Source organism: Lepisma saccharinum, chromosome 8, assembly GCF_977018435.1.
Source record: "Lepisma saccharinum chromosome 8, izLepSacc3.1, whole genome shotgun sequence".
Lineage (NCBI taxonomy): Eukaryota > Metazoa > Arthropoda > Insecta > Zygentoma > Lepismatidae > Lepisma > Lepisma saccharinum.
In genome coordinates, this window is record NC_139236.1 from 57,930,965 (window position 1) to 57,957,954 (window position 26,990).

At 37.5% G+C, this 26,990-nt stretch overlaps 1 protein-coding gene across 3 annotated transcripts in view; it reads left to right on the forward strand.

Annotated features, from left to right (window-relative positions):
* LOC145991028 (uncharacterized) overlaps positions 1-26,990 on the forward strand; it is a 67,638-nt gene that overhangs the window by 29,458 nt on the left and 11,190 nt on the right. Inside the window, exon 3 of one of the 3 annotated variants that reach the window (XM_083126703.1) lies at positions 12,312-16,855. The exons of the other annotated variants lie outside the window; for them this stretch is intronic. Coding sequence (XP_082982829.1) covers positions 12,312-13,725 — 1,414 coding nt within the window. The 3' untranslated portion in view covers positions 13,726-16,855. Of the gene's footprint in view, positions 1-12,311; positions 16,856-26,990 lie in introns of those variants that run through there. 3 annotated transcript variants of the gene reach the window in all.

Sequence of the window (26,990 nt, forward strand, 5' to 3'; positions counted from 1 at the left end):
CTGGCAGTATCATTGTTGCTTGTACATGCACCCAAATTATGATAGGGGTGTGCAAAGAAGTCGGATCGAAATTAAATTCAACAGACATTCAAAATCTTTTAAAATAGCACTATTTCATTATTGGATCATTAGGTATTTTCAATATTGGTAACACCTACCAAAATTTACCAATTTTCCTTTCCTGAAATCAGGACATTTGTTGTGCATGGGCAAAGAATCTGGCAGTTAAAGGTTTGTTTAATACATGGGTACATAGAGAGATTTAAAATCGAATCCTCCTGGTGTGCAAAATTTACCATTCACCTCAGAAATGTCTGAAATTGACAATAAACTTTCATTGAACCTATTAGTCGACAGCTAAAAAGTAAATGTCATTCATTTGCATGTCAGTTTGATAATTCAACACCAGATAGAATTTACACAATATTTACCTAAAAACATAAGTCTCATATATTTACCAAATTCTACCGACATGTCACCTCTCCCCTCAACAAAATAAAAAAAAATAAAAAAAGATCTTCCCTTGGTAATTGACTGTCCTGTTCTCACAAAAAAGGTATAATTTTGCACAATTTCACTTTCGCATGCAAACCTTTTATAAAGGTGTACTTCAGTCTGTGCCAGTCAACTCTTTTTATTTGATAACAATATACTGCAGAAATCCTCTTTTCCTATCTGTTGTCACTGTGTTACAATTAATCACTTCGTGATTTTGTGAAAAACAGTTTACAAACATCGCCTGATCCATATTCTTCCCAAAACCTTTCCCTGTCTCTTTTTTTCCCCGGCTCATAGTGGGTGGTTTTTCTTGTCACTTGAGGAAGGGAGAACATTCGGGGGACTAGGTGCCAGGGGTTTATCCAGGATTTTCCCCTTGGGGGGGGGGGGTGTTGTTGGAAACTTTTGGGGGGGTGTAAGTTTTGGGAAGTTAAGTGCATATTTTGGACCCTTTTAAAAATGTTCGTCCTAATTGAATTTGTTCATAGATGTTTCCAGAGATTAACCCCACCCCCCTTCGCTTCACGTAACATTTCAGAAGAAAAAAATGTCAAATGCAGGAAAAGATGGAAAATAGATTTTTTTGATAATTTTAACATTTCAGTTTAACGTTTTGACTTTCGAGTGTTGCTTTCCGATAATGTTCAGTGCTTGATTTAACCAATTGTTAGACAAAACACAAGAGATGACATTAAAAAACAGAAAATTTTAACATATTATTACTAGGAATCATTTCATGCAATTCTTAAGCTAGTTATAAAGAAATTAGGAACACTTGATCAATATTTTTTTAACTGTATTTGTATCGTTCTTGCTGGAGGTGTAACTCGGAGTTCATCTTGGGGGTGCCCAATTAAAATATCAGTGAGTACACATTGCATGGGTGTGTGCACACTTGCCTGTCTGAAGTAGTAGTAATAAATACATAATGTGACTAAAATAAACCATCACACTGCGAACGAAGCAAGCAAGAACATTTTTAGAACTATTTCTTTGCAAACTGATTATGCATATTATTAATTGAAAATAGCGACAGTATCCCACGATGTTTACTCTTTACAATCTTGCTTTGCACATTCGGCATCCTCTTTCCCTGTAACAGCACATGCCCCCTGCCCCTCCTACTGTAGCTTCAGTTAGAAAATATGCATATATATATAATTTTAATAGTTCTATGTTGCGAGTGAGTTCCAAATTCTGGTGGTGTTTTCAAATCCTTGTTTAAACAATGATTCACAAACTGAAATAAAGTAATGAAACTGTATATTTAGAGCATGCCCATGAAGACTTTAAAATATAATGGGAAGTTGGGATGCACGTTTGAGAGATACCTGGTACTGCTTTTCGAACGAAATCTGTCAAGGAATTTCATATTGAAGTCTTATACCCTTACATAACTTTGGAAAGTACGCTTGGCTCTGTTGAGAGTTTATATTTCAAATACTAAATGAGACTCTTAGGGACTTAGGAGTCATGTGCCTTTTTGCCTTAAAAGAAAACAAAATAACAAGTGTAAATAAATGCATGGCATGTTAGCTGCAAAGGGAAGACAAGGAATTTTCACTTCTAAATTAAGGTAATGCTTTATTTTCAATTATCTAAAAATTGAATAGCATTTATTTCACTTTCCAACACAAAGAGCACAATGAACTAAACCATTTTTTTTTTCTCTCCACGTTTTCCAGCAGCCAGTGGCAAGTGCTGTTGATCCCCACTGGTGCGCCTATGGTCAGATATAAATTTGGAACTTAATGTAAATTAAATTTATTTTATGTTTAATTCCTTACACTTTCTTTGCTTCCTCTGAAAAGTTGGATAAAATTAAATATGTCATTATGTCAGGGAATGGACTAGATAAAAAGAGGAAGATAATTTTTACTAAAGCTATATCTTTGCAAACTGAAAATAACTTAAATTTAATAGGGTATCACTACAGTAATTTCATGGGGCACCACGACGTTAACACTTTTCTATTTTTATTTGTTTTGTTTGCTTGGCACCCCATTTATCCTTAGCACCCAGGGAAGCACCCCACATGGACCCTACCCTTTTACAACTCTCTTTCTAATATATATATATTTTATTTTACAAAGGTTAGAACTCTTAGAGCCACAAAAATGGTCACGTACATCAACTATAGAAGTGAATGAATCACGTAGGTTCATCATGAAATAATTGCCATTTTATATCGAAAACTCGGTCAGTAAATTTTATATTGGTACTTTATGAATATCGGTTAGAAGAAACTATACCTACATATAGTGTCATGGTTTTTCTACTCTCCACTTTCGGTTTCTTTCCGTCTGGTTTCATTTTCTCTATTTTCTTCAGCCACTTTTGCAGTAAAGTTTCAGACATTGTTACACTAAACAGAATGACAACACACAAACTGAAATGCTACACTGAGATTGACCTAAGGCCTAAAGCATTTGACTGTTCTCTTCTCTACCACTCCAAAATCATTCAGTTGTCTTCTCTACCACTCCAAAATAATTCATCTCACCCAAGTGACAGAAAATAGTGTTGCTAACCATAGTAACAGAATTCACAACAAGGAGTCAAACCTGTATCTCTGAATTTCTTCCCTTACTTTTATCATACATTTTTCACATGAAAGAATAGAAAGGAAAATGCAACAAAATGTAATTTCATTGACTCAGGGGTTGAATAATTGAATTTACAAATCTGTAACATATTTAAGAAATATATATTTAGGTATTCAAACGCTGAACTGTCCACACTGTGTGCAGGATGTGCTCTCTGGAAGGAGGGCGAGAAGTCAGTTTGACATTTTCCAGATGGCAGTGTTCCTTCCCTAGAGATGACCGAAGCCTTGTCAAGGGAGCTGGTGTTTCCAGGAAATGACCACTCTGCACATTCCACCCTCTTTCTTTGACACTTTGGTTTCAGTTGATTGAAAGGTCCATTGGACTATGCTTCTTGAGCTACAAATGGTTCCTTTCTGTTAATGTTGAAGTATTGTCATTCTATTGTTGATATAAAAATCCCCCTGCAGGGGGGTCCCACATTTCTGCTTTGGGGGTGTTCGTCAAAATTTGGGAGGGTGTTAGTGGGGTGTTAGGGGTGTGTGGATAAATCACTGCTGGGTGGTTCTGGAAGAAGAAGGGATGGTTAAGTAGGTGGGGGAGGTTCACGAGGAGGGTGAACAGTACAGAGGAGAAAATGGCTCTTGTGTTATGAGGGGAACATTGAAATTAAAATTTAAATACATTACTCTGGGAATCAGGAAGCTACAGATGCTATAAATAAAAACTTGCAAAATCAGTTTAATTTCTTTCCTGCAGAAGAACGGTTGAAGGCTTCTGTTGTTTTAAAATTTTGGTGGCAATCTCATATATTATATGTTTATTATTACATATAATTGGCAAGCAGTTGAATATTTCAAAATTCAGATAAGGAAAATATATAATAAATAATGTAATAAGGAAAAGGCTTCAAGATATGATCAATTCCATATTTGGTCTTTAACTCAGCAAAATTAAACAGCAACCATGCGAAAGAACGTATTTTGTAAGTTCCATCACCAGCAATGATACAGGCTCTTGAAAAGGTATTGGCGTGGTAACCACAGTGATTAAAAACTGAATCGGTGGGTATCATTCTGAAATTGACATGGAGAAAGTCCACATGGAATTAGGATTAGGATGAACCTTCCTTCACATGTGAGGCCAAATGTGAGAAGTTGGCTGAGGCTTGGCATGACATTGCCAAATGACAAGATCTAGCTGTGAATTTAATCTCCAAGTATCATCACACTCCTAGTGAATGTGACAAACTTCCTGTTCAAATGTACTTAGTATAGACACATGTAGTATGGATGCACGTAGCGAGGTCTTCCTCCTAGAATTAGGACTGTTTGCGAAAATAGTCAAGACTGGAAAGAGGAGACTTCTGATTGGCAGGTTGAGTAATTAAGCAAGGTTAACAATAAACTACAAAACTGAGGATTTCAGAGATTGGTATGTGTGTATTCTCAGAAATGCTGTCCGTGTTGTTGCAGGCTGCAATTGAACTCTGAAGGATAAGTTATAGAGCTAAGTTAGGTGCAGGGTGGATAATTATCATGATTTATAAAATGCATGTCAGTCTTTTTAATACTTAAATCGATTTTTTTAATTTTTAAGAAAAACATGCTTAAATTGTTTGTTTGTTTTTTGCACCATACATATAGATATATGTTATTTTATAGAGAGGCTTTTTCTGTAAACGGCCCGGTAAAATATTTGATTGTTTGATTAAAACAAATAAAAAATCATGTGTAAATATAATTTTTTCTGTTTCTGATACTGTATATGTAAACCTACTATGAAAATGTTGAGTGTGTGAATGAAACTACAGTAAAATAATTCAGAAACTTTTCTTCCAGTGAAAATAAAACATTCTAGATGCACTATATACTGTAATTGTAACTTAAAATATTTTTCATAGTCTTTGTAGCTAAATTTTGGCATTTTTTAAAATTATAGTTTGCAAAATATCAGCTGCCATATTTATGGTTTAACATGATTACTAAGGTAAGGTAAAAGTTCCCTGTGCATATAGCACCATGCCATGAAGCCATATTTAGGGAATGTGGGGAAGGACCACACACATACTTGATCTCAGCCATTTTGGAGGGGATGTAATCAGCACCATGCTCTGGCTGCCTTTACCCCCAGGTTTGCCCCCATGTACCCATTGATTTGAGGCTGGGTGAGCCTCAGAGCCACTTTATGTGGAGGGACAGCCAGAAAGATTCCAACCTTAGTTCACTCACCCCAGGAATTGAACCTGGGTCTAACTGGGCAGTCAGGCACCCTACTTACTAAACCACCTCCGCTCACATGATTAGTGTTTTGTATATTATTCTACACAAAATGTTTGCTATTTTTGATCATAAAAAGTTATTGAATTTTAAATCAAGAGAAATTTAATTCTGTTTACATTTCCTTTCCTGTGAGCTTCACTCCATCAGAACATATACACCCCTTGTAAAATCCGCAGTGATGTATTTTCATGAAATTTGATATGGGCGATACATAACAGGCCTAAGGGAACACCTTTTGGAGTATGTCACATGGACGGCTGCCATCTTGAATTCAACTTTTTTATTTAAAATGATTGGGTGGGTCATGTGATACATGACCATAGGCTAGAATTTCGTCAGGATGTCAAATCTGAAATCAGATTTCATGTAACTTCCTTTGGTGAAAATTTATTGTCAACTGAAAGTGATGTTTACCTGTTACAGAATGTGCTCCACATGTTGTCCGTGTTGGGCAATGCATGTGTACCCACATTCTCCCAATGTCTGTGGACACTGAGCAAGGTATCGGGTGAAATTTGCTCAGAGGCAGCCATGATATGTTGTTCCAGATGACTAAGACCACGAATTTTCACACCATACACCATAGCCTTAATGTGTCCCCAAAGGTAGAACTCCATTGGTGTTAGGTCTGGTGATCGGGCAAGCCATTGAACGGGCCCAAGTCGACCAATCCATGCCCCAGGAAATTGTTCATCCAGGTACTGACACACCTGGATGCCATAATGGGGAGGCACACCGTCTTGTTGAAAAACCTGGGAAATGTATCATCTTCCAACATCAGAGCTGGCAGTATCTGTTCCTGTAGCATCCCCAGGTATCGTTCTGCATTTAAATTTCCTTGAATGAAAAAAGTACTGATTATCCATGTTCCCCATATGCCTGCCCATACCATAATCTTCCCTGCACCGGTCATTTTGGAGGGATCTATCAGGCGACCAATAGCGCATGTTTTGCCTATTCACCTCCCCATTTACGTAGAAGTTTGCTTCATTGGAATGGAGGATTTGGATTTAGCCGTACTTGCGCGATAGCTCACTCGCAAAACTGCACCCGGCGATCTGGATTGTGCTCGGATAGGTGTTGCTGCATTTGCACCTTATACGGATGCCACTTGTGCCTCTGTAGCACCCGGTACACTGAACTGTGACTCATAGCACATTGCATTGCTATACGATGTGTTCTTCGCTGCGGTGACGTCGCTTATGCTTCATCCGTGACTGTCTGCGGTCGTCCACTACGCAGTCTGTCCAAGACCGTACCCGTCTCCTCGAATTTGTTTAATAAATGTGCCACTGCAACATGTGACACAGGGTGACGTTCTGGATGATGCAGGTTGAAATCGGCAGCCACTGAACGGGCACTTCTCCCACCCCACAGTTTGACGATCTGGATGCGTTCCTCAGTTGTTAATGGCATGGTTCAGCACCTTCAACAAACAGGTAAACATCACTTTCAGTTGCCAATAACTTTTCACCAAATGAAGTTACATGAAATCCGATTTCAGATTTGACATCCTGACAAAATTCTAGCATATGGTCATGTATCACATGATCCACCTATCATTTTAAATAAAAAAAAGTTGAATTCAAGATGGCGGCCGTCTGCATGACATACTCCATGAGGTGTCCCCCTAGGCCTATTATGTATCGCCCATATCAAATTCCATGAAAATGTATCACTGCAGATTTTACAAGGGGTGGTAAGGGACTTCTGATACACCCTGTACTTTGTTTCCTTTCTTAGCACCCAATAAACACCATTAAATGATTACGAGATTAATGTACTTTTACCAAAAGGGATTCTGATATCTACAAGATCCTTATGTACATTATTCTATCAATTATTTCTTTATAGTGATTTAAATCAGTGTTAAAATAGTAAATCAGTGTTAAAATAGAAAATCACATGATTTAAATCACGATTTAAATCAACCTGATTTAATCAATCCACCTTGGCCTCCAACTTGTTTCCTCTTTATTATTTCTGTCTATCATTTTAAATAAAAAAATTGAATTCAAGATGGTGGAACCAAGATGGCAGCCGTCCACGTGACATACTCCAAAAGGTGTTCAATTGTTTCATAATTTTCTTTTCTGTTTCTTCCATTTTCTCAAATCTTTTTATGATTTCTTCTTTTCCTTCTTCAATTTTCTTTATTAATTCATTCCTATCTTTTTTCCTTCCTTCTTCAATTTTCTTTAATCAGCTACAAAGGACCTCCATGTTAAAACTAATACTATCCGATTTGCAATTCTTGCAAACCAAGTCACCATCAGGAAGAGGTTCTCTGGATGCTGGTAAATTTGTGCATCATAAATGGAAATACTTCTCCTGCTTTCTACACTGAACTATTTGATCCAAGTTTCTGTCTTTATCATCATAACTACTCACTTTATCCATTAATTTCTTGCTGAGACTTCTCAGTATTATTTTACTCATAAATTCCCATCTCTACAAAATCACATGTTGTTATATCTGTGTATATCCTGTTACGCTGGGGTATTTTCTGATGACATCACTCTACACGATGGATTTCTTTGTCATACACTATTCATTTATTATTACACACTTCCACATTGCCATTTCAAGTGTTTTGGATCTTTAAGCACACCTTTCTTCATCGAAGCCTCCACGTTGGTTGCCAAATTTACCTGTGACGTTCCTTTTGGTCCAAGCAACAGGATTACAATGGTAGTTGCCCAATCACTGTGCTCGGTAGAGTTATGAGACACTCTTTTAGGTTGCGGCTACACTAAGCCCTCTCAAGACGTGATGTTGAAATAATTAAAACATAATTCCTTACCTTTACCAAAGTTTATTGCCATTTTTTCTTAATTAAGATCAGTCACAGCAATATAATACTACTATTCTCACAAATACAATTAAAACTCGATGAACCTTTCTCTGTTAAATTATTCACTAACTCACATAACACAATCTTTTTACATCTGACAACCAATGTTCTGTCTTCTTTTCCACTGTTCTTCTGGCCACGGATTCAGCAGTTCTAGTTATCTCTTGACACCGGCAATGTCAACATACACCCAGGACTATATATAGCAACAAGTTAAAAATATACAAGTTGGAGCAGGTTTTACAATTTGTAGATTCACTTTAGTTATATTCCAGTTCATAATTTTAGAATTCCCATTATTAGAATATTGTTACATCAGGTGTAGTGGACCCTATAGCTATCAAGATTGTGAATCTGCATTAACAATGTTTTTTTATCTTTCCACAATTTTATTTTTTTTCCCTGGTGAAGAGAAACAGCGAGTAATCTGTGCTGGTACAGTTTCTCATTTGAACCAACACAGGACAACTCAGGCAATGGAGAAAGCACCGTGATGGGAAAACTACAAAATACTGCTAAACAGTCATCTCATCTCCAAAACATGGACATGTACTGTTCTTACTCTTACCTGCAGCAGAATGCCCCATCCTCTCTGCTTTTTCCCTCACAGTGTTCTGTGAATTTAATTTTTGTAGAAAATATATTACATACTGAATCTATCTCTCTATCACTTTGGTACCAATTTTATTAGAATAATTTCAAGAATGTGATAGAGATCCAATGGCAGCAATGAATGAAAACTTGAATTAGAGATGATGAATTGAAAGAAAAGAGATATCTTAGCAGAATAACTTGTGCATGCATCCAATCCAGACGTATTCTCTTAAAGCTGGAAACACCTCAAGTAAATGAAAGTAAAAGAATGGCAAGATCTTTGTCAAGAAAGTAAAATGTGACTGACACTCTCATTATCTTGTTTGTTTGTTAGTTTATGAAGTTCTTGGATAGTTGTTGGAATGTATTAGGGTCAAGTCATACCACTGGTTGCTCTATCATTTTTTTTAAAAAAAATTTCAAAATTGTGTTACTGTAATACATATGAAAGGGTAGTTCAAAACAGGCATTACTTTTCTAAAACTTATCTTCGTTTCAAATGGTGGCTATTTTTGTTTAATGATGTGGAGCATGTTTGGCCTTTGCAGATAGTTGCAAAAATTAAGATAACTCAGATAAGAAAAATGATAGAATACTGTGGTAAAAAAAACACATTATTTTCAGTACATTTGAAGCTATATTTTATGTTCTGTACCTTTTTTCACCATCTCTAATGCAAATGGGTGAAACATCATACGAATGACATAGTGTGACCATTAATAACTGTTATGAATAAAAATGTGTGTAAGGCAGAGGTTTGACGGAACTGCTTAAGGGGCTATTGCAGTAGTTTGCACTGATGGTACTCTGCTTGCATGTCTTAATTGATGTAAATTGTTCCAAGTGCAGTGAATTTTGGAATTAACTTTTTTGCCAGAATTACCAAATATTGTATTCCTGCACCATGGCCATGTGGTGTAAGGCTGCAGGCTTTGGGCTTGGGCTATGGGATGCCCGCTGGTTCAAGTATCTGTATGTGTGTGTGTGTTGGGGGGGGGGGGGGGCACAACTTTTCTCATGAGATTTCGGCCAGTGTATGTGCCACCCACAAGCGCGAGGAAATTGTGGAGCTACTAATGAGAAGCATGACGAGTTCATAGAAAGCTACGGCAACGGTTGGAGATTTGTCGTGCTGACCATGCGTCGCCCCATAACTGGTTGGATTATCAGCCAACTTTGCTGAGGCATGTGGGAGTGAAGCCAGCATTCGGCAGGTAGGCCTTGACCCTCAAGGACTGTTGCGCCGCAGGTCATTATTATCAGCAAGAAATGTTAAGGATCGGGAAAAACATGAAGTCAGACATCTGACTTTTTACAAGGTATCTTTGTGATTGTGTAAACAAGCATGTGCATATCGTAAGAAAATACAAACTGTGCTTAAAGTCAAGAAAAATAATACCTTAAATGGCTCCTTTTACCCACCTCAATGAAAGTCTTAGGCATACCACTAGACTTCCATCATTATTCGAAATGTTGATGTTACACACCTTGGAAAATAAACGACAATCCTACACCTGTTTGGTATTTCCAAGTTGTGAAAGAGAGAAAGGGGTTCTCTTTTCAGTTGTATGCATTATTTGTCTTAATTCTTAATGCAATTTTCTTATAAGAACAAAAATCACTATAAAAGAAATTGTTTTTCTTCTAAAAACCGATTTTTCTCACATAAAAGATTTATAAAAGAGAGGGAGGGAATAAAGTTATCACATTTGTCCGCATGATGCTTTTCACTAATGGTATTCAGCTTGCATAACCTGTTCAGACAAACCTCTGCCTTACACACATTTTCATTCATAAGAATGTAAGACTAAAAGTCTTACTATGTTATTTGTAACATGTAATTAATAAATACAATAACTTTAATTGCATGATAGTTCATTAAATGTAAATATTTGGTACGGTCAATAAATAACTGGAATGAATGTTCTACGGACGTATCTTTTAATACTGGTCGGCTTACTCCCCTGCGTTGTCGAGGCAGGCATCCCACCGCTTCAATAGATGTTTGATGTCCTGTCCCAGAAGTCCTGTGGCTGCTGTGAACACCAATGGAAGACCGCCTCCTGCAGTTGTGTGTCGTAGGGCACCTTTCAGTGGGCTAAACACATGAAAGTCTCATGGGGATAGGCCAGGGCTGTAGGAGGGATGATTTAAGTATTCCCAACTCATGTCCATAGTGTGTGTAGCAACGTGGGGATGTGGATTCTCTTGCAGTAGGATGACACCTCGTGAGAAAAAGCCTCCTGATTCCAGGTCTCACCTTGTTTCGCAAGATCTCAGAATACAGAGCATTGTTCATTTTCTCACCCTGCCGGAGAAAGGACAGAGAAGTGGACCATGATGATCAAAGAAAAACAGGAACATCACCTTGCGAACAATGTTGACTTGTCTGCTTTTCTTGGATCGTGGGAACGAGGGTTGTTTCCACTCCTTGCCGCATTTACTCTTTGGCATATACCAGCTGAGCAAGATCTCGTCCATTGCCACTGTATCACGTATCGCTGAGCCTCCTTTGTTGGACTTGACACTGAATGCCATGACACCTCACTGAATGACTGACTAGCGCCTTGGAGGCAAATTGCACATATACAACCTCCCTTTCCTGCCAGTGCTGCCACCTAGCAACGTGGTCTGGAACTCATCTCGCAAACATGTGGTGTACCCCAGCCTGGCCTACATATCCTGTAAGTTTCATCGCTCTGTCACTTTATTTTGCTTTTTCGTGGCATTAATTCGGTTATTTATTGACCGTACCAAATATTTAATTGTAACTAATAATGAAACTTTGCCTATTTCTGCCCAACTTTCCCCTGTTGTTACTTTGTTAGCCACAGAATATCAATCTCAATTTTTTTTTTCAGGTACCTCACATAGCGTACTTTTTAAGCTCTAAATAAATATCAAATTTTTATTAGGTCCCCACCAGTGATTTGAGGCCCACATGAAAAAAATAAAATATGGAAAACTAGCTTTCTCAAAGATCGTTAACTCTAGGAGGAAACCAGTAACGGAGCTCAAATATTTTCTGCTAACCCTTTGGATGTATATGTTTGCTGTGATATTTTATTCCTTAATTACTAAAAAAATCCTAAACTTGGATTTTTCTTCAAAATTAAATACCAGTTCTGTCGAGATGGTGAGAAACTACAAAACATGAAATGTACTGAAATCAATGTTTGTTACCACTTTATATAACTTTTCTTAATCTGAGTTACCATAATTATCGCAACTGTCTGCAAAAGGCCAAAAGTGCCACTGGCTGTGAAACAAGAATAACCACCATTTTGAAACAAAGTCAATTTTTTGAAAAGCAATGCATGTTTTGAACTACCTTTGCATAGGAGTCAAACTAACGAAAAAATTGAAAATTTTTAAAAATGGTCGGGCAACCAATTCTTGTTTTATGGATGGTTTTATGTAGATTGACCCATTAGATTATGTGCTTAGTGATATTGAGAGGTGGACTGTACTTAGGTTACATCATTTCATGCACTTTTTATAAAGTTTGGATTAACATTACAATATGTCCTTTTACAGTGAACAAGACAGGACATTACCAGACATGGATCTTAGAATTCCAAAAGAGTTCAAGTGTGCCATTTGTGATAAAACATTTCTAACGAAACTATCTTTAAATCGACACCTGAACATTCATAATGGAGTTCGACCATGGAAGTACTGTAAAGATTTCTCAAGAAAAGCAAACTTGAATACTCGTATCAAACGCCATGGTGGCAAGCTTTCATTTAAGTGCGGTCACTGTGACAAAGAGTTTTTTAACAACTGGAATTTCAGAAGACATCTTGGACTCCATAATAGACTTTGTCCATTCAAATGTAACTATTGTGACCAGCCATATTCTAATGAGTTAGGTCTGAATAAACACCTTCTAAGGTGTGCTGGTATATGTCGATTTGTATGTAACTATTGCAAAAAAACATTCAAGGAGAAAGCAAAGCTGAACCAACATAAGAAGCGTCATGAAAATGTTTGTCCATTTATATGCAACTATTGCAGAAAATCATTCACAGAAAAAGAATACCTGACCAAACATATTAAGCGTCATGAAAATGTTTCTCCATTCACATGCAACCATTGCAGAAAATCATTCACAGAGAAAGGAAGCCTGACCAAACATATTAAACGTCATGAAGATGATCATCCATTCACATGCAAGTATTGCAGAAAATCATTTACAGAAAAAGAAAGGCTGAACCAACATATTAAACTTCATGAAGGTGTACATCCATTCATATGCTACTATTGCGGAAAATCATTCAGATACAAATCAAACCTGAACCGACATGCTAAACTTCATGAAGGTGTTCATCCATTCATATGTAACTATTGTGGAAAATCATTCACAGACAAAGGAAACCTGACCAAACATATTAAGCGTCATGAAAATGTTTTCACATGCAACTATTGCAGAAAATCATTCACAGAGAAAGGAAACCTGACTAAACATATTAAACTTCATGAAAATGTTGGTCCATTCACATGCAACTATTGCAGAAAATCATTCACAGAGAAAATATACCTAACCAAACATATTAAGCGTCATGAAAATGTTTGTCCATTCACATGCAACTATTGCAGAAAATCATTCACAGAGAAAGGAAGCCTGACCAAACATATTAAACGTCATGAAGGTGTTCGTCCATTCACATGCAAGTATTGCAGAAAATCATTCTCAGAGAAAGGAAGCCTGACCAAACATATCAAACTTCATGAAGGTATACGTCCATTCACATGCAACTATTGCAGAAAATCATTCACAGAGAAACGAATCCTGACCAAACATACGAAAATTCATGAAGGTGTTCGTCCATTCACATGCAAGTATTGCAGAAAGTCATTCACAGAGAGATATAACCTGAACCGACATATTAAACTTCATGAAGGAATTGCCCATCCATATGCAACTGTTGCAGAAAACCATTCACAGTGAAAGGAAACCTTATCCGACAATTTGCAACATGCATTTTAATGCATATTACAATTATGGGTGTTGGCTTTATGCGAAGTAACAAAGGGTGATGGTGATGTGGTTTGTAACTAATGGGAAATTACTCTTTGTCAGTTACTTGCCATATGAAGTTAGGATTGGAATGAACCTTCCTCCACGTGGAAGTTGTCTGTGTCTTAGCATGACATCACCAAAAGGCAAGACCTTGATGTGAATATGTTGTGAATTGAGAATAACCAAGTGTCAATCATATGATATTATGACAGCACTCCTAGTGAATGTGACAAATATCCTGTTCAAATGTACCTAGTAGGGACACATCTAGTATGATTGTGCAGAGCAAGGTTTGCTTCCTAGAATAGGACTGTTAGCAAAAATAACCACCAAAACAGGAAAGAGGAAACTTCTGATGGACAGGTTGAGTAATTAAGCAAAATTGACAATAAACTACAAATACTAAGGCTGTGTCTGAAAGGTGCAAGACCGGACTTGAAGTGAGCATCCTCCGAGAATGGTCTTGTAGTTGTGTCTTGAAGTCGTGGACTGGTTGTGAAAGTCTTTCGAAATGCACTTCGCCAAATACGATTGGTAATAAAACAGAGGACACGTTGTTTTCCCCACGTTTTAAACACTTGTTCTTCACTGTAGAAATCACATAGCATTTTCAAATGTTGTTACACATACATTTTCATACATTATAAGAACATCAACCAACAACTTGCTAGCCCATTACATATATTTCACCTGTGTTGCTGGCTTTTCTACCTCCTTGATTTCAAACAAATGAACGATGAATGCGAATATCATGTGATCTAGCCTCCAACGATCCATCTGCAAGCTGTATACTTGTGTACTTGCATTCTCAGGGTGGCTACTCCCCGGAATTCCTTGAATTCAGGAAATTCTGCGTGAATTATTGACCCCGGGAATTATACGTGAATTCTGCTTGAACTTTTCTCAGTACACGTGAAAAATTGGAACTTTTATTATTCCAAATCCCATTGAATTTATACATATTTATAAATCCCCTGAAGCAAGTTTTTCACAGTATAGGTTTTATTTTTATCGAAAAAGGAAAAGAAAGTCGTGTGAAAAATAATTATCTCAATCCATTTTAATTTTTTAGTGTCTTTTGCAGAACACACTATCTGACAAACAGTCGGACGATTATTGAAAGATAAGGTATCCTGAAGTCGAATAAGCAAATTTGAGTTTGAAATTCTTATACAATTAACATTTTTTGTTGATTGGTGTATCCCGTAACATCTGTGACTTGTGTTTGAATATGTATTTCGAGTTGAATATGTGAATTTGCAAATGTAAACTCCTCACCTTAAATTAAATATTTTAAGATATATATACGGTTTGGTTGAATTGATTTAGAATTTTTGGATTCATTTGAATCACACAGACCCTTTGTATTGTTAATATATTTGTGTGTGTGTTTGGGCAGTGAGTGTCATAATACGTTGAAATAGAGAAAACATCTGCTTGTATCCTTGAATTTTTGGAATGTTTGCCTTGAAAACCAGGTTCTAGAGTGGCCACTCTGATTCTTGGCACCTTCGAACTGTACTAGGTGATGTCACTTCTGTCACGACCATAGTTCAAGTCTGTACTTCGTACCTTTCAGACACACCTTGAGGATTTCTGAGATTGGTATGTGTGTGTTCTAAGAAATGCTGTCCATGCTGTTGCTGGCTGTGATTGAACTCTGAAGATAAAATTGCTGTCTAAAGCCTAGTCCACACGTTATGTATAGTTGTCAGTCTTGCATGATCATGCCAGGCAGTTCAAACAAAGCATTACATGTGGATGACAAGTTTGATGTCTTGCATGAACTGAATGAGGTTTGACGACCGCTCAAAATATGGATGGGCTGGAGCTTTGTTCTCAGACAAAACTGAAGACAGTCATTACATGTAGAGGGACATCAGTCGAACTTCGCTGAATTTTGCACCCGTTCTAGTTGATGTTGGATGAGTAATATCTTCTCCCCCTCCAAAAAAAATCCTGGGTTTACTAACGTTAATAACTTGTAGTAGGTGTCCATATCGACACGTAAATTATTATGCCAATCCTCATTTGCACAGAGCAATTTTACATGTGATAATTTACCTTCTCTTAAGTAACCACTCTCGAGGCTATCGTGAGCGATGTGCAAAGTCATTCTTTTTCAAATGCACTGCTAGGGAGGGTAAGTCGGGCACTTGCCTGAGGACCCTTGCTTCAGGGGACCCTACATCAGATAAACATAATTATTTTCACACATTTATAACAAGTTTGTAGAATGCTGTGTTTCCAATTAGGCAATGAATCTGATTTTTCCTGACTTCATTCATTCTTTTGAAGTATACCTAAGATATATAAAAATACTGAAACAACATTCTAAGCAAAATACTACATAAAAATCATCTTTAAATATTTCATAATAAATAGGTATTATGCACTATTCATAAAATAATGAAGTGAAAATATTACTTTATATGAAACAATTTAAAGTCACTACAGGTGTGTCAAAATTCAATGAAATGTAAACAAAGGAGAAGTTTGATAGAGTATGTTATTTGTTATGTTTCAAAATTGAGACTTTGATAGGCAAAATAATAGTTGGATATTGAACACACCTGTAATTAAATATAATGAACGTGGCATATTGGAAATGAAAAGAAACAATAGTTTAGAAACTTCATTAGCATCCTAATTCTTGGCTTTAACCTTCAACATGTTCTGTTTATATTAATTATCAATTAATAAACAATCAATTTTATTCTTATATTGTGATTGCATAGGACACTTTTCTCCTTCAGATGGAATAAGAATGTCTAATCTTTTAAACTTCTGAAAAACTTCGGTTATAGGCCCCTCCTATAATTTATGCCCAATGCCGCACCCACCTACGGTGCGTGCACTGCTAAATAATGCTTCATCCATGGTGTTCTTGGGACGACTGAACGAAAACTGAGAGAAAGCATCAGTCTTATTTGTCAAACTTACTTCATCATGCAAGACTGACGACAAACATTATGTGTGGACCAGGCTTCAGTCCGGTGATTGGATTGTTGGATATCTCCATTGTGAAAGAACGTTGGTGACTAGATTGGGTCATCGCATAGACTAAGATTAGGTTACTAAGATTGTAATGCTGACTATTAACATTGTAATAAAACTTTATTGTTCTGAATGGCGAGTGTCCATGCTTTAACACTATCCTGAACTATTTTCCTCAACAAAATGTCTCTCACTTCAAGAATGATATTTTATTATTAAACTTGATAAAAGTGTTCATCCATTAACATGCAACTATTGGAAAAACTTATTCAGTGAAGGAAACTGAACTGAAATATTAAACTTTATGTAGGAATCACCCATTCATGTGCAACTCTTGTATAAAATCATTCATAGTGAAAGAAAGCTTGAGCCAACATGTTAGATTTCATGAAGGTAGTCGCCCATTCATGTGCAATTATTGCTGAAAAATCAATCATGCCCATTCACACCAATGTTTTACAAATTTGTGAGTTTGAAAATCTACAGATCAGGCAGAGGTTTGTCCAGGATTTTTCCCTTGGGGGGTATTGTAAGTTTGGGAATGTTAAGTGCATATTTTGGACTGTTTTTAAAATGTTCGCCTAAATTCAATTTGTTCATAGATGTTTCCAGAGATTAACCCCCCCCTGGAATCGGTCAAGGAATTTCATATTGAAGTCTTATACCATTACAAAACTTTGTAAAATATGCTTGGCGCTGTTGAGAGTTTGTCTTTCAAATCAGTAGTGAAGCGTAGTCTTACGAAGGAGGCAAGCAATGTTTCAGTACAACAAAACGTAATACAATGGTATGCCAAGAGGTGGCACGGTCGCTGGATTTGTCAAAATATCATAATATAGTGATGGTACTAAAATTAAACCATATGACCTGCAAACATCACATTTACTTTCGAAATTCCAGGTAACGTTATTTGTATGGTAGTAAACGTCTTACATATGCAAACTTTCCGCATACGACTACTACCTTTATTTGTTCATTATTTTTTAATGTGGGCAAACTGTGACCAAACCGATTTAGGTAAAGAAAAGGGGGAACTCTTTTAATTAATTTACGCTGTGTGATTGTAATTTAGGATTTGTGGGCACCCTAAAAACACTTAAACATTAAAATAAAAAGTTAAACACAAACTTTAAAAAAATCATTTCAAACCAAAGAAACTCATGCATAGACGATGTACTCACCACAATAAATTCCAAACTCCTTTGCATATATGCGAAATTTCCCGCTATCGAACAATTCAACAAATCTTATTGCCTGAAGGTTATCAAAACGTGAAGACACTCTCACGCTCTTTCCACAACTGGAAAGCATCCACGTAAGATCACTTTGAAAATCTCTGAAACGTCCAAATGTGATACCAACCTATTTCCTTAATTTTATCCCTCACAGGAAGGAAAGATATATCAGTTTGGAAATAGAAATTAAGCAGTGGAATCAGAATCATTACAGCAGAAAGAGTATATACATAATATTTAAGTAATAAAGTGTCATACAGAAGCATGTCCGAGGATAGGGGAGGGTTGGTGGGAGACATAACCCCCCTTTGGCCCAGTATTCCTAAGGAAAGGAAAGTAAAAGGCATCAAAAGATGACAAAATGAGGAGACTACTAAAAAAATCCTGGGAACACCACTTGTGGCATAATAATAAAACTTAAAACATGTTCTTGTGTTCATAAAGTGCACAATGTATACGATATAATTGTGCTGTGTACTACAAATATCAGTAGAGAGTTCATTTTTAGATAGCTTCATTTTCACCCCAAGTTTTATTCAAAAGCCGTCAATTTATTGAATGTGGTTGTAAAATTTGTGAAACACCTCACTTGAATTAATATGTAAATAATTTGGCAGTTGCAAACACTGGTAGAGGTCATCATTTCTGACGTAATTTGAGTGGGACCGAGCTGGACATGGTGCAGACCAAGGTCCTTCGAATCTTCCCTCCCTCCCTGGAGAAACTCTTCACGGGAGTGCAGCCATTCCACTTCCATTGAAACACAATGGCAATGTCCATTTTTTTACGCATTTTACAATTTGTGAAATCTGAAATAAATTGTAATATAAAATGATATATATATGGAATTTAGAACAGTGATAATAACTTATTTTAGTTATTTTATGACTAAGAATTATTTTTATATTTGCGATCTTGTTTACATGTTCATGAAGACATATATTCATTACTAGTTTTTGGTGGGAATATGTCCTTCTGCTTTCGGTTGAGCTCAGCTATTTTCGGGAATCGCGCAAGCTCAGGAAGCAGAGCTTTTTGTTGCAGAGTTGTGGACGGTTTCCAACCGAATTTCATGCATCGCCATGTGACTTCTTTGGGTGTGTTATTTTTCCGAAGAGCAGCCGCAAGCATTGAGGCTCGTGCTTGTTGCTACAGTGCTGCTGAGGGAGTTTGCGGCCATAATTTTTTTGCAAAATCGAGTGCGATGGATACTAAATAAGGCTAAAACATTAAGTACATTAAATGATATTCGAATAATGCAAGCACTGCTTGCACTATATATTCGCCTCTGTTTCAAATACTGAACGAGAGACTCTAGGGAATTGTGCCTCTTTGCCTTATAAGAAAACTAAATAACAAGTGCAAATAAATGCATGGCATGTTACCTGCAAAGGGAAGGCAAGGAATTTTTGCTTCTAATTTGAGGTAATGCTTTATTTTCAATTATTTAAAAATTGAATAGCATTTATTTCATTTTGCAACACAAAGAGCACAATGAAACAAGCGAAATTTCTCTCTCCATGTTTTCCAGCAGGCAGTGGCAAGCACCGTCGTGTCCCCACTGGTGCGCCTGTGGTCAGATACAAATTTGGCACTTAATGTAAATATATTTTTTTTTATATTTAATTTGTTATACTGCCTTTGCTTCTTCTGCAAAGTTGGAAAAAATTAAATAAGTCATTACGTCAGGGTACAGACTAGATACAAAGAGGAAGACAATTTTTACTATTTAGGTCTAGGAATTAATTCGTGCACCTGGACAAGAGATGGTGTAATGAGCGTATCGTCCCACAGTTCCGTGTATCCACACATGCGTTGAAAACTCCTGTCAGCGTGCATCGTTCGTAGTATAGGGCAGTTGATTGACGCGTCAACAACAGCATTTTGTAGTCAACTGAACATGGCGCAGTTCGTGCCAGATAAAGTGTTTTTGCGGGGTGTTCTGCTTCATTACTTTAACATGCAGAAAAGTGCTACTGAAAGTCTTCGTATTTTGGTGGAAGTGTATGGTGACCATGCGCTAGATGAGCAAACGTGTCAGAAGTGGTTTGCACGGTTTAGAAGTGGTGATTTCGGCCTGGAAGACCAAGAGCGACCTGGACAGCCAAAAAAATTTGAAGATGAAGAATTGAGAGCATTGCTCGATCAGGATTCGTGTGAAACGCAGGAAGAACTTGCAGAAGCATTAGGCGTTGATCAAACAACAGTTTCCAAACGCCTCAAAGCCATGGGAATGATTCAAAAGATGTCACATTGGGTTCCACATGAATTGAAAGACAGAGACGTTGAAAGACGAAAAACCATTTACGAATTGCTGCTTCGAAGACAGAAAAGAAAGGGGTTTTTGCATCGCATTGTTACTGGCGATGAGAAGTGGATCCATTAAGAGAACCCGAAACAAAAAAAGACCTAGGTGAAGCCAGGTGAACCAGGCCCATCACAACCGAAACGAGATATTCACTGTGCAAAGGTTATGCTGTGCATATGGTGGGATATGAAAGGTGTGGTGTACTATGAGCTGCTGCAACCGGGTGAAACTATTAATGGAGAACATTATCGACGACAATTAATGCGTTTGAAGCAAGCTCTGGCCAGGAAACGACCAGAATGGGAGAACAGACATGATAAACCTATTTTTAAACATGATAACGCTCGCCCACATGTCGCAAAACCGGTCAAAACCTATTTAGAAAATGTCGGATGGGAAGTTTTACCCCACCCGCCGTATTCACCAGACGTTGATCCTTCGGACTACTACTTGTTCGATTGCATGAATAACGATTTGATTGGACAGCGGTTCACTTCTTCAGAAGATATCGAAAAATGGGTCTCTGACTGGATCGCTTCAAAGGATGAGGACTTCTTTCGCCACGGAATCCGTAACTTGCCTGACAGATGGGCGTAAGTGGTGGCTCGCGATGGACAATATTTTTCTTAAGGTATTTATGTATTTTGTGTTTGAACTACAGCTTCAATGTGTGCGTAACAACCGCACAAATTAATTCCTAGACCAAATATATATTTGCAAACTGGTAATAACTTTAATTTAATAGGGTGCCAGTAATTTCACAGGGCACTAGGATGTTAATGCTTTTCTATTTATATCTGTTTTGCTTGTTCGGCAGCCAATTTGTCCTCTGCCACCAGCCCCCCCCCCCCTCTTTTACAACTCTCTTTCTAATATAACATTTCTTTTACAAAGGTAAGAACTCTTAGAGCCACAAAAATTGTCACATCAACTATAGACGTGATTATAACTCCATTTTTTATAGACGTGAATGAATCATTTAGGTTCTTCATGAAATACTTGTTGCTTTATATCGAATACTCTGTCTGTAAATTTTATATTGGTACTTTATGAATATCCGTTGGAAGAAATTGTACCTACATATAGTGTCACTGCTTTTCTACTCACCACTTTCAGTTTCTTTCTGTCTGGTTTCATTTTCTCTACCTACTTCAGCCAGTTTCGCAGTAAAGTTTCAGACATTGTTACACTAAGCAGAACAACAACACATGAACTGAGATGCTACACTGAGACTGACCTAAGTTCTAAAGCATTTGTGTTCTCTTCTCTACCACTCTAAAATCATCCATCTTGCCCAAGTTACGGAAAATAGTGTTGCTCACCATAGTAACACAATTCACTACAAGGAGTCAAACCTGTATCTTTGAATTTCTTCCCTTACTTTTAGCGTACATTTTTTACATGAAGGAATCAAAAGGAAAATGCAATGAAATGTAAATTTCATTGACTGGGGGTTGAATTTACAAATCTGTAACATATTTAAGAAATATTTATTTAGGTATTCAAATGTTGAACTGTCCACATTGTGTGAGGCATATCCTCCCAGGAAGGAGGGCGAGAAGTCAGTTTGATATTTTCCAGATGGCAGTGTTCCTTCCCTAGAGATGACCGAAGCCTTGTCAAGGGAGCTGGTGTTTCCAGGAAATGACCATGCTGAACATTACACCCTGCTTCCTTGACACTTTGGTTTTAGTTGATTGAAAGGTTCATTGGACTTCTCTTCTTGTAGAGCAACAAATGGTTACTTTATGTTGAAGTATTGTCATTCTACTGTTCATATAAAAATCCATATTTACACCCCCATCTGCTTGGGGGGGGGGAGGTGTTTGTCAAAATTTGGGAGGATGTTGGGTGGGTGTGGCAAAGAGGCACAATTTCCTAGAGTCTCTCGTTCAGTATTTGAAACAGAGGCGAAGATATAGTACAAGCAATGCAAGCACTGCTTGCGTTATTCAAATATCATTTAATGTACTTAATGTTTTAGCCTTATTAAGTATCCATTGCATTCGATTTCACAAAAAATTACGGCCGCAAACTCCCTCAGCAGCTCTGTAGCAAGCACCAGCCTCAATGCTTGAGGCTGCTCTTCGGAAAAATAACACACCCAGAGGAGTCACATGGCGAAGGGTGAAACTTTGTATATTGTAGGTTTCCATGATCATGGTACACTACTCATTCGTAGCTACCCAATTTCCTTACGATGGTGGGTGGCCTTCTGTCCCATACACAGGCTGAAATCACAGGAGATAAGTTGTTAAGCTTCCCCCAATACACTTGAAACTTCACGTGTCTTGTAGCCGGATGGTGTGGCCATGGTGCAGGACTACCAAATCACAAAAAATTGGCTATTTTTTAACCTCACATCCAAGACAAATTGTAAGCGGGCTCTTTATAGCTCCTTTGAGCACTATTCCATCATTTTGACATATGATGAGTTTTCATGTCTTAATTTATCACACACATACATTTTTCAATCTCCCATTTCATTCTTTCATCTCTTGAAGAAGAAAAGGTATTCTGAAATACACCAATGTCTAATTTTGAAATTTAATCTTCTATTGAACTTTTTTTTCTCCAAATCTAAAAACATATTGGCCTCAAACAAGCCTTTTCGCAGAAAGAGCGGGGAAAAGACGCAGATACACAGAGATACAAGTGAACACACCCAAACATATTTTCGTAGAATATAAGTATATTTGTTACAGAGAGAGAGAGAGAGAGAGAAAGAGAGAAGGGGGAGAGAGAGAGAGAGAGAGAGAGAGAGAAAAGAAAAGAAAAGAAAAAGATACAAACATATTTTCTTAGAAAATAATCATTTTTATCGTATTTGTTGTTTGGGATTATAAGGGTCTGTCCAAAAAGTATCGAGACATTGTTTCTAGCCAAGGGGAAGGGGTGAAGGGTGGTCTCCATGGGCAATGACGTTGGTGGAGGATGTCAGGTATAGGACGTGACCCGACTCAGTTGCCTCTTTATCTTGCAGACTGTGAATCGTGCCCGGAGTGAGTTGTTTTGTGGTGTCGTCAGGAATCAAGATCCAACGCATGATTGAACAACAGCATGCGATCAAGTTTTGTGTTAAACTGAAAAATTCTGGTATTGAGATGCTTGCCACGATCCGTGAAGCCTATGGGTAGGATACCATGTCCAAAACATGAGTCTTCGAGTGGCACAAGAAGTATAGAGAAGGAAGGGAAACGTGCAGGACATCCATTAACAAACCGAAATGAGAAGAATGTTGCAAAAATGAAATAACTCTTGGACTATGATCGACATCTTAGTGTTAGAATGATAGCGAAATGTCAATTTTATGTGGAAGTGCTCGAGCGTTTGAGGTTAAGAGTCCTTCGCATCCAGAGGGAGATCGCTGATACCTGGATTCTCCACCACGACAATGTGCCGAGTCACACGTCACTACGTGTAAGGGAGTTTCTGGTGAAGCACAATGTGGTAACACTACCTCAGCCTCCCTACAGTCCGGGCCTGGCCCCACCTGACATCTTTCTCTTCCCTTGGCTGAAACGGAGCCTGAAAGGACTTCATTATGGGATGGTGGAAAGAGTGCAAGCAGCTTCGACGTTGTGCCTGAAGGAGATTCCGGTTACAGACGTCTAGGTGGTATACCAAGCGTGGCAGGAGTGCTGGCAATGTTGTATTGACGCAGAATGATCTTATTTGGAAGAATTTTAATCTATTGCACATATATCTGCAATATTTTTTTTTCCCCCTGAATGTAGTCCCGATACTTTTTGGACAGACCCTGTATATTACATACCAATTCCCTAAAAATTTGGGCGCACATACACAAGAGAGCAACATGGATTCTTCACCCTGCAAAATTTGTGGATAATACAAAAACAAAACCCAAATGGCAGGGCACATATGCATTTGTGGTCTACGCAAGCTATATACACGGTTGTTCATAGTGTGGCAAGAAAATCGACATTCCTAATATGACCTGGCATCTAATTATGAAATATCCTCGTTCCTCAATCTCTCGAGCATCTGAAGGTTGTGCTATAGCTCCCACCAAAAAGTCTTGCTGAAGCGATGTTCTCCATTATACGTACAATGTTGAAATTCCAAATTTGAATGAAATCCTCGATAGTTTGTACAGAAAATTTAGAAGGACGAGTCTCCAGCTGAACACTTTGTGGCACTAAACACACACTACAGTTAAAAGTAGCCAAATACAAGCTACTACAGTCCCGCAGAATTAACTTGAGAGAAATGGTCGCTCTGTGAGTGATGCAACTGTGCTCGAATTTGCTAGAGCGGGAGACTTTCCGCTGTAACGGGTCAACGGAAACACTAATGTTCGGGTGCTTAAAATGTTACCAACTGTTCAAAGGACTCGCGGGCCTCCCTGATGGCGCAGTGGTAGTGTTGTTGCCTTGTAATCAAGGGGTCCCAGGTTCGATACCCAGTGGAAGCACATAGTGGTTCGCATTCCACTTTAAGCTGTAGATCCAGTCCCGATTAGCCTTACTGTGCACAAAGTGAACTTGAAACATGAACTAAAAAAAAAGAAAGGACTCACGTGCAGTGCCTGGTGAGGCAAGGCAAGCGAAGTGGAGAATCCATGGATGATGACCTCGGGTGTTTTCAAATTAAGGATTAAAAGTAAAGAATAAACTGTTTATCCATTTATTGTGTAAGATAGAATACTTATAATGCTTATAATTTTCTTAGCATGTCCTCTTAATACAGTGATATTTCCGTTATACAATGAAATTATTTTTCAAATCTCCCAAATCTCTCGTCAGCTAATTGCCTGTGATTCGTGTGAGAGTCAAGCAGCGGCGCCATCAACCGGCAGACATTTGTCTCAAGTTAATTCTACCGGACTGTAAGTGGAAGTGCATATCTTGAATTACTCCCTCAAATCATGAACAAGAAGGCTGTTCTTAATTTCGAAAGTACTAATGACGAGTGCTTCTAGTTGTATGTGATTGCTGCTCTACATCCAGGTTGATATCTTCCTTACTGTGTCTCCCATTTCACGAAGATTGCTGGTGAATATGAAACTGCAATGGAAGGGATTGATTACCCAGTTGCCCTTTCAGATATTGTTAAATTCGAGCACCAATATCACCATGCTAGAGGACATCCAATAGTAGTTAATGCAGATAGTTATGATGGAGGAATTATTATCTTCCCAAATATTCAGTTATCAGGCTCTTGTTAGTGTAAATCATCATAAGAGTTAGGAGACAAATTAGTACTTCACATACAGGAATAATCGAAATTTGCGACTGCTGCTTGTCTTGGTTTGAAAATTAGGGTGCCAAGACTGCTGCTCATGTGGTTTAATATGGTGACAGTTAGACCACTGCACAGTGACCCAGAATATCAAAAAGGTTGGCAAAATTAGAAATGTTTACTTTTTTGTAAGTGGATAAAACAGTTCTCTAAACAACTAAATGGAGCATGAAACTGTCAGAGAGATTTCTCTCTAAATCGATTATTTGTTCTTGTTTTGTTGCCCCAAAATGGCAGTTCGTGAAAATTGTATTTTCGTACAATAGCTTGTACTTATTTTTAAAACTTGTAGCAACATTTTTTCGCTGGACAATAACATTGTGCTAGGAATACTCACAACTTCTCACTAATGCACAGAAAAAGAACACATATTTGAAAATTAGAATGTTTTTTTTTTATTTGAAAATACTAAAGTTATCTTGAGTTAATATAGCTTTCGTCGCTATTTCCCTCGATGATTTCTACAGTAAAGAATAATGTAAAGTATAGTGAAACAGACACGGGAGAAAAGTTTTGCTCCTTTTTACTATTTTAGGCTAAGTTAGCTTGTTTGTGAATGCGTGCTCCGTTGTTAATAGGCCATCTTGCAACCCTGAACCAAACTTAAAACACACACGTGTGAGTGCTGTGAAATGAGAGTTTCGCTATCAGCTGATGCTCGATACACATAGTAGAAATGCCCTGTGATTTATCCACATACTCCCAAAAATATCTTAACCAAACCAAAAAAAAACAACTTCAACACTAACAAAGAATTTAATGGACAACACTCCCTATATTTCTGCACAAAAACCCAATTTGTAGTCATTTTAGCTCTCTGACGTTATATCCCCCAGTGTAATATGACGAAATTTCTTATGTGAGAGTGATTAACCTGGCAGGATGCCTGCCTGCTCTTCGCTAGGACGTGTGCTGGGTAAATATTACAGAGAAGCAAATTTACTTCATTAGTCTAAATTATAATTGTTATAAAGAATTTGAATAACTATCAGAATTATAAATTCTTTATTGATGGGTAAAGTTCAGCCTGGCTGCCCCACCATTTAACCTGCAAAACTTGTTCAATTAAACAAACAAAAATGACTGTAACACATATAAGTGTTATCCCTACTGATATCATCTCGCTCCCCGTTACTTAGACTTTCTTCATAATAAATAAAATACATTAAGTTCAACACCGAACGATGATAACACCTGTTTAATTGTGTAAAACTAACACATAATATATGACAATAAAAATGTATTCAAGTATACTTATACTTCATGTTCGTCCATCCATGTAACAAGATCGTGAAGTCATGGTAACCCACACAGATTACAAACTTTGTTACCTTCTCTTTATAATTTGTATCTATCATCTTTCTCCCAGACTAAAAAAGAAAGGAAAATGA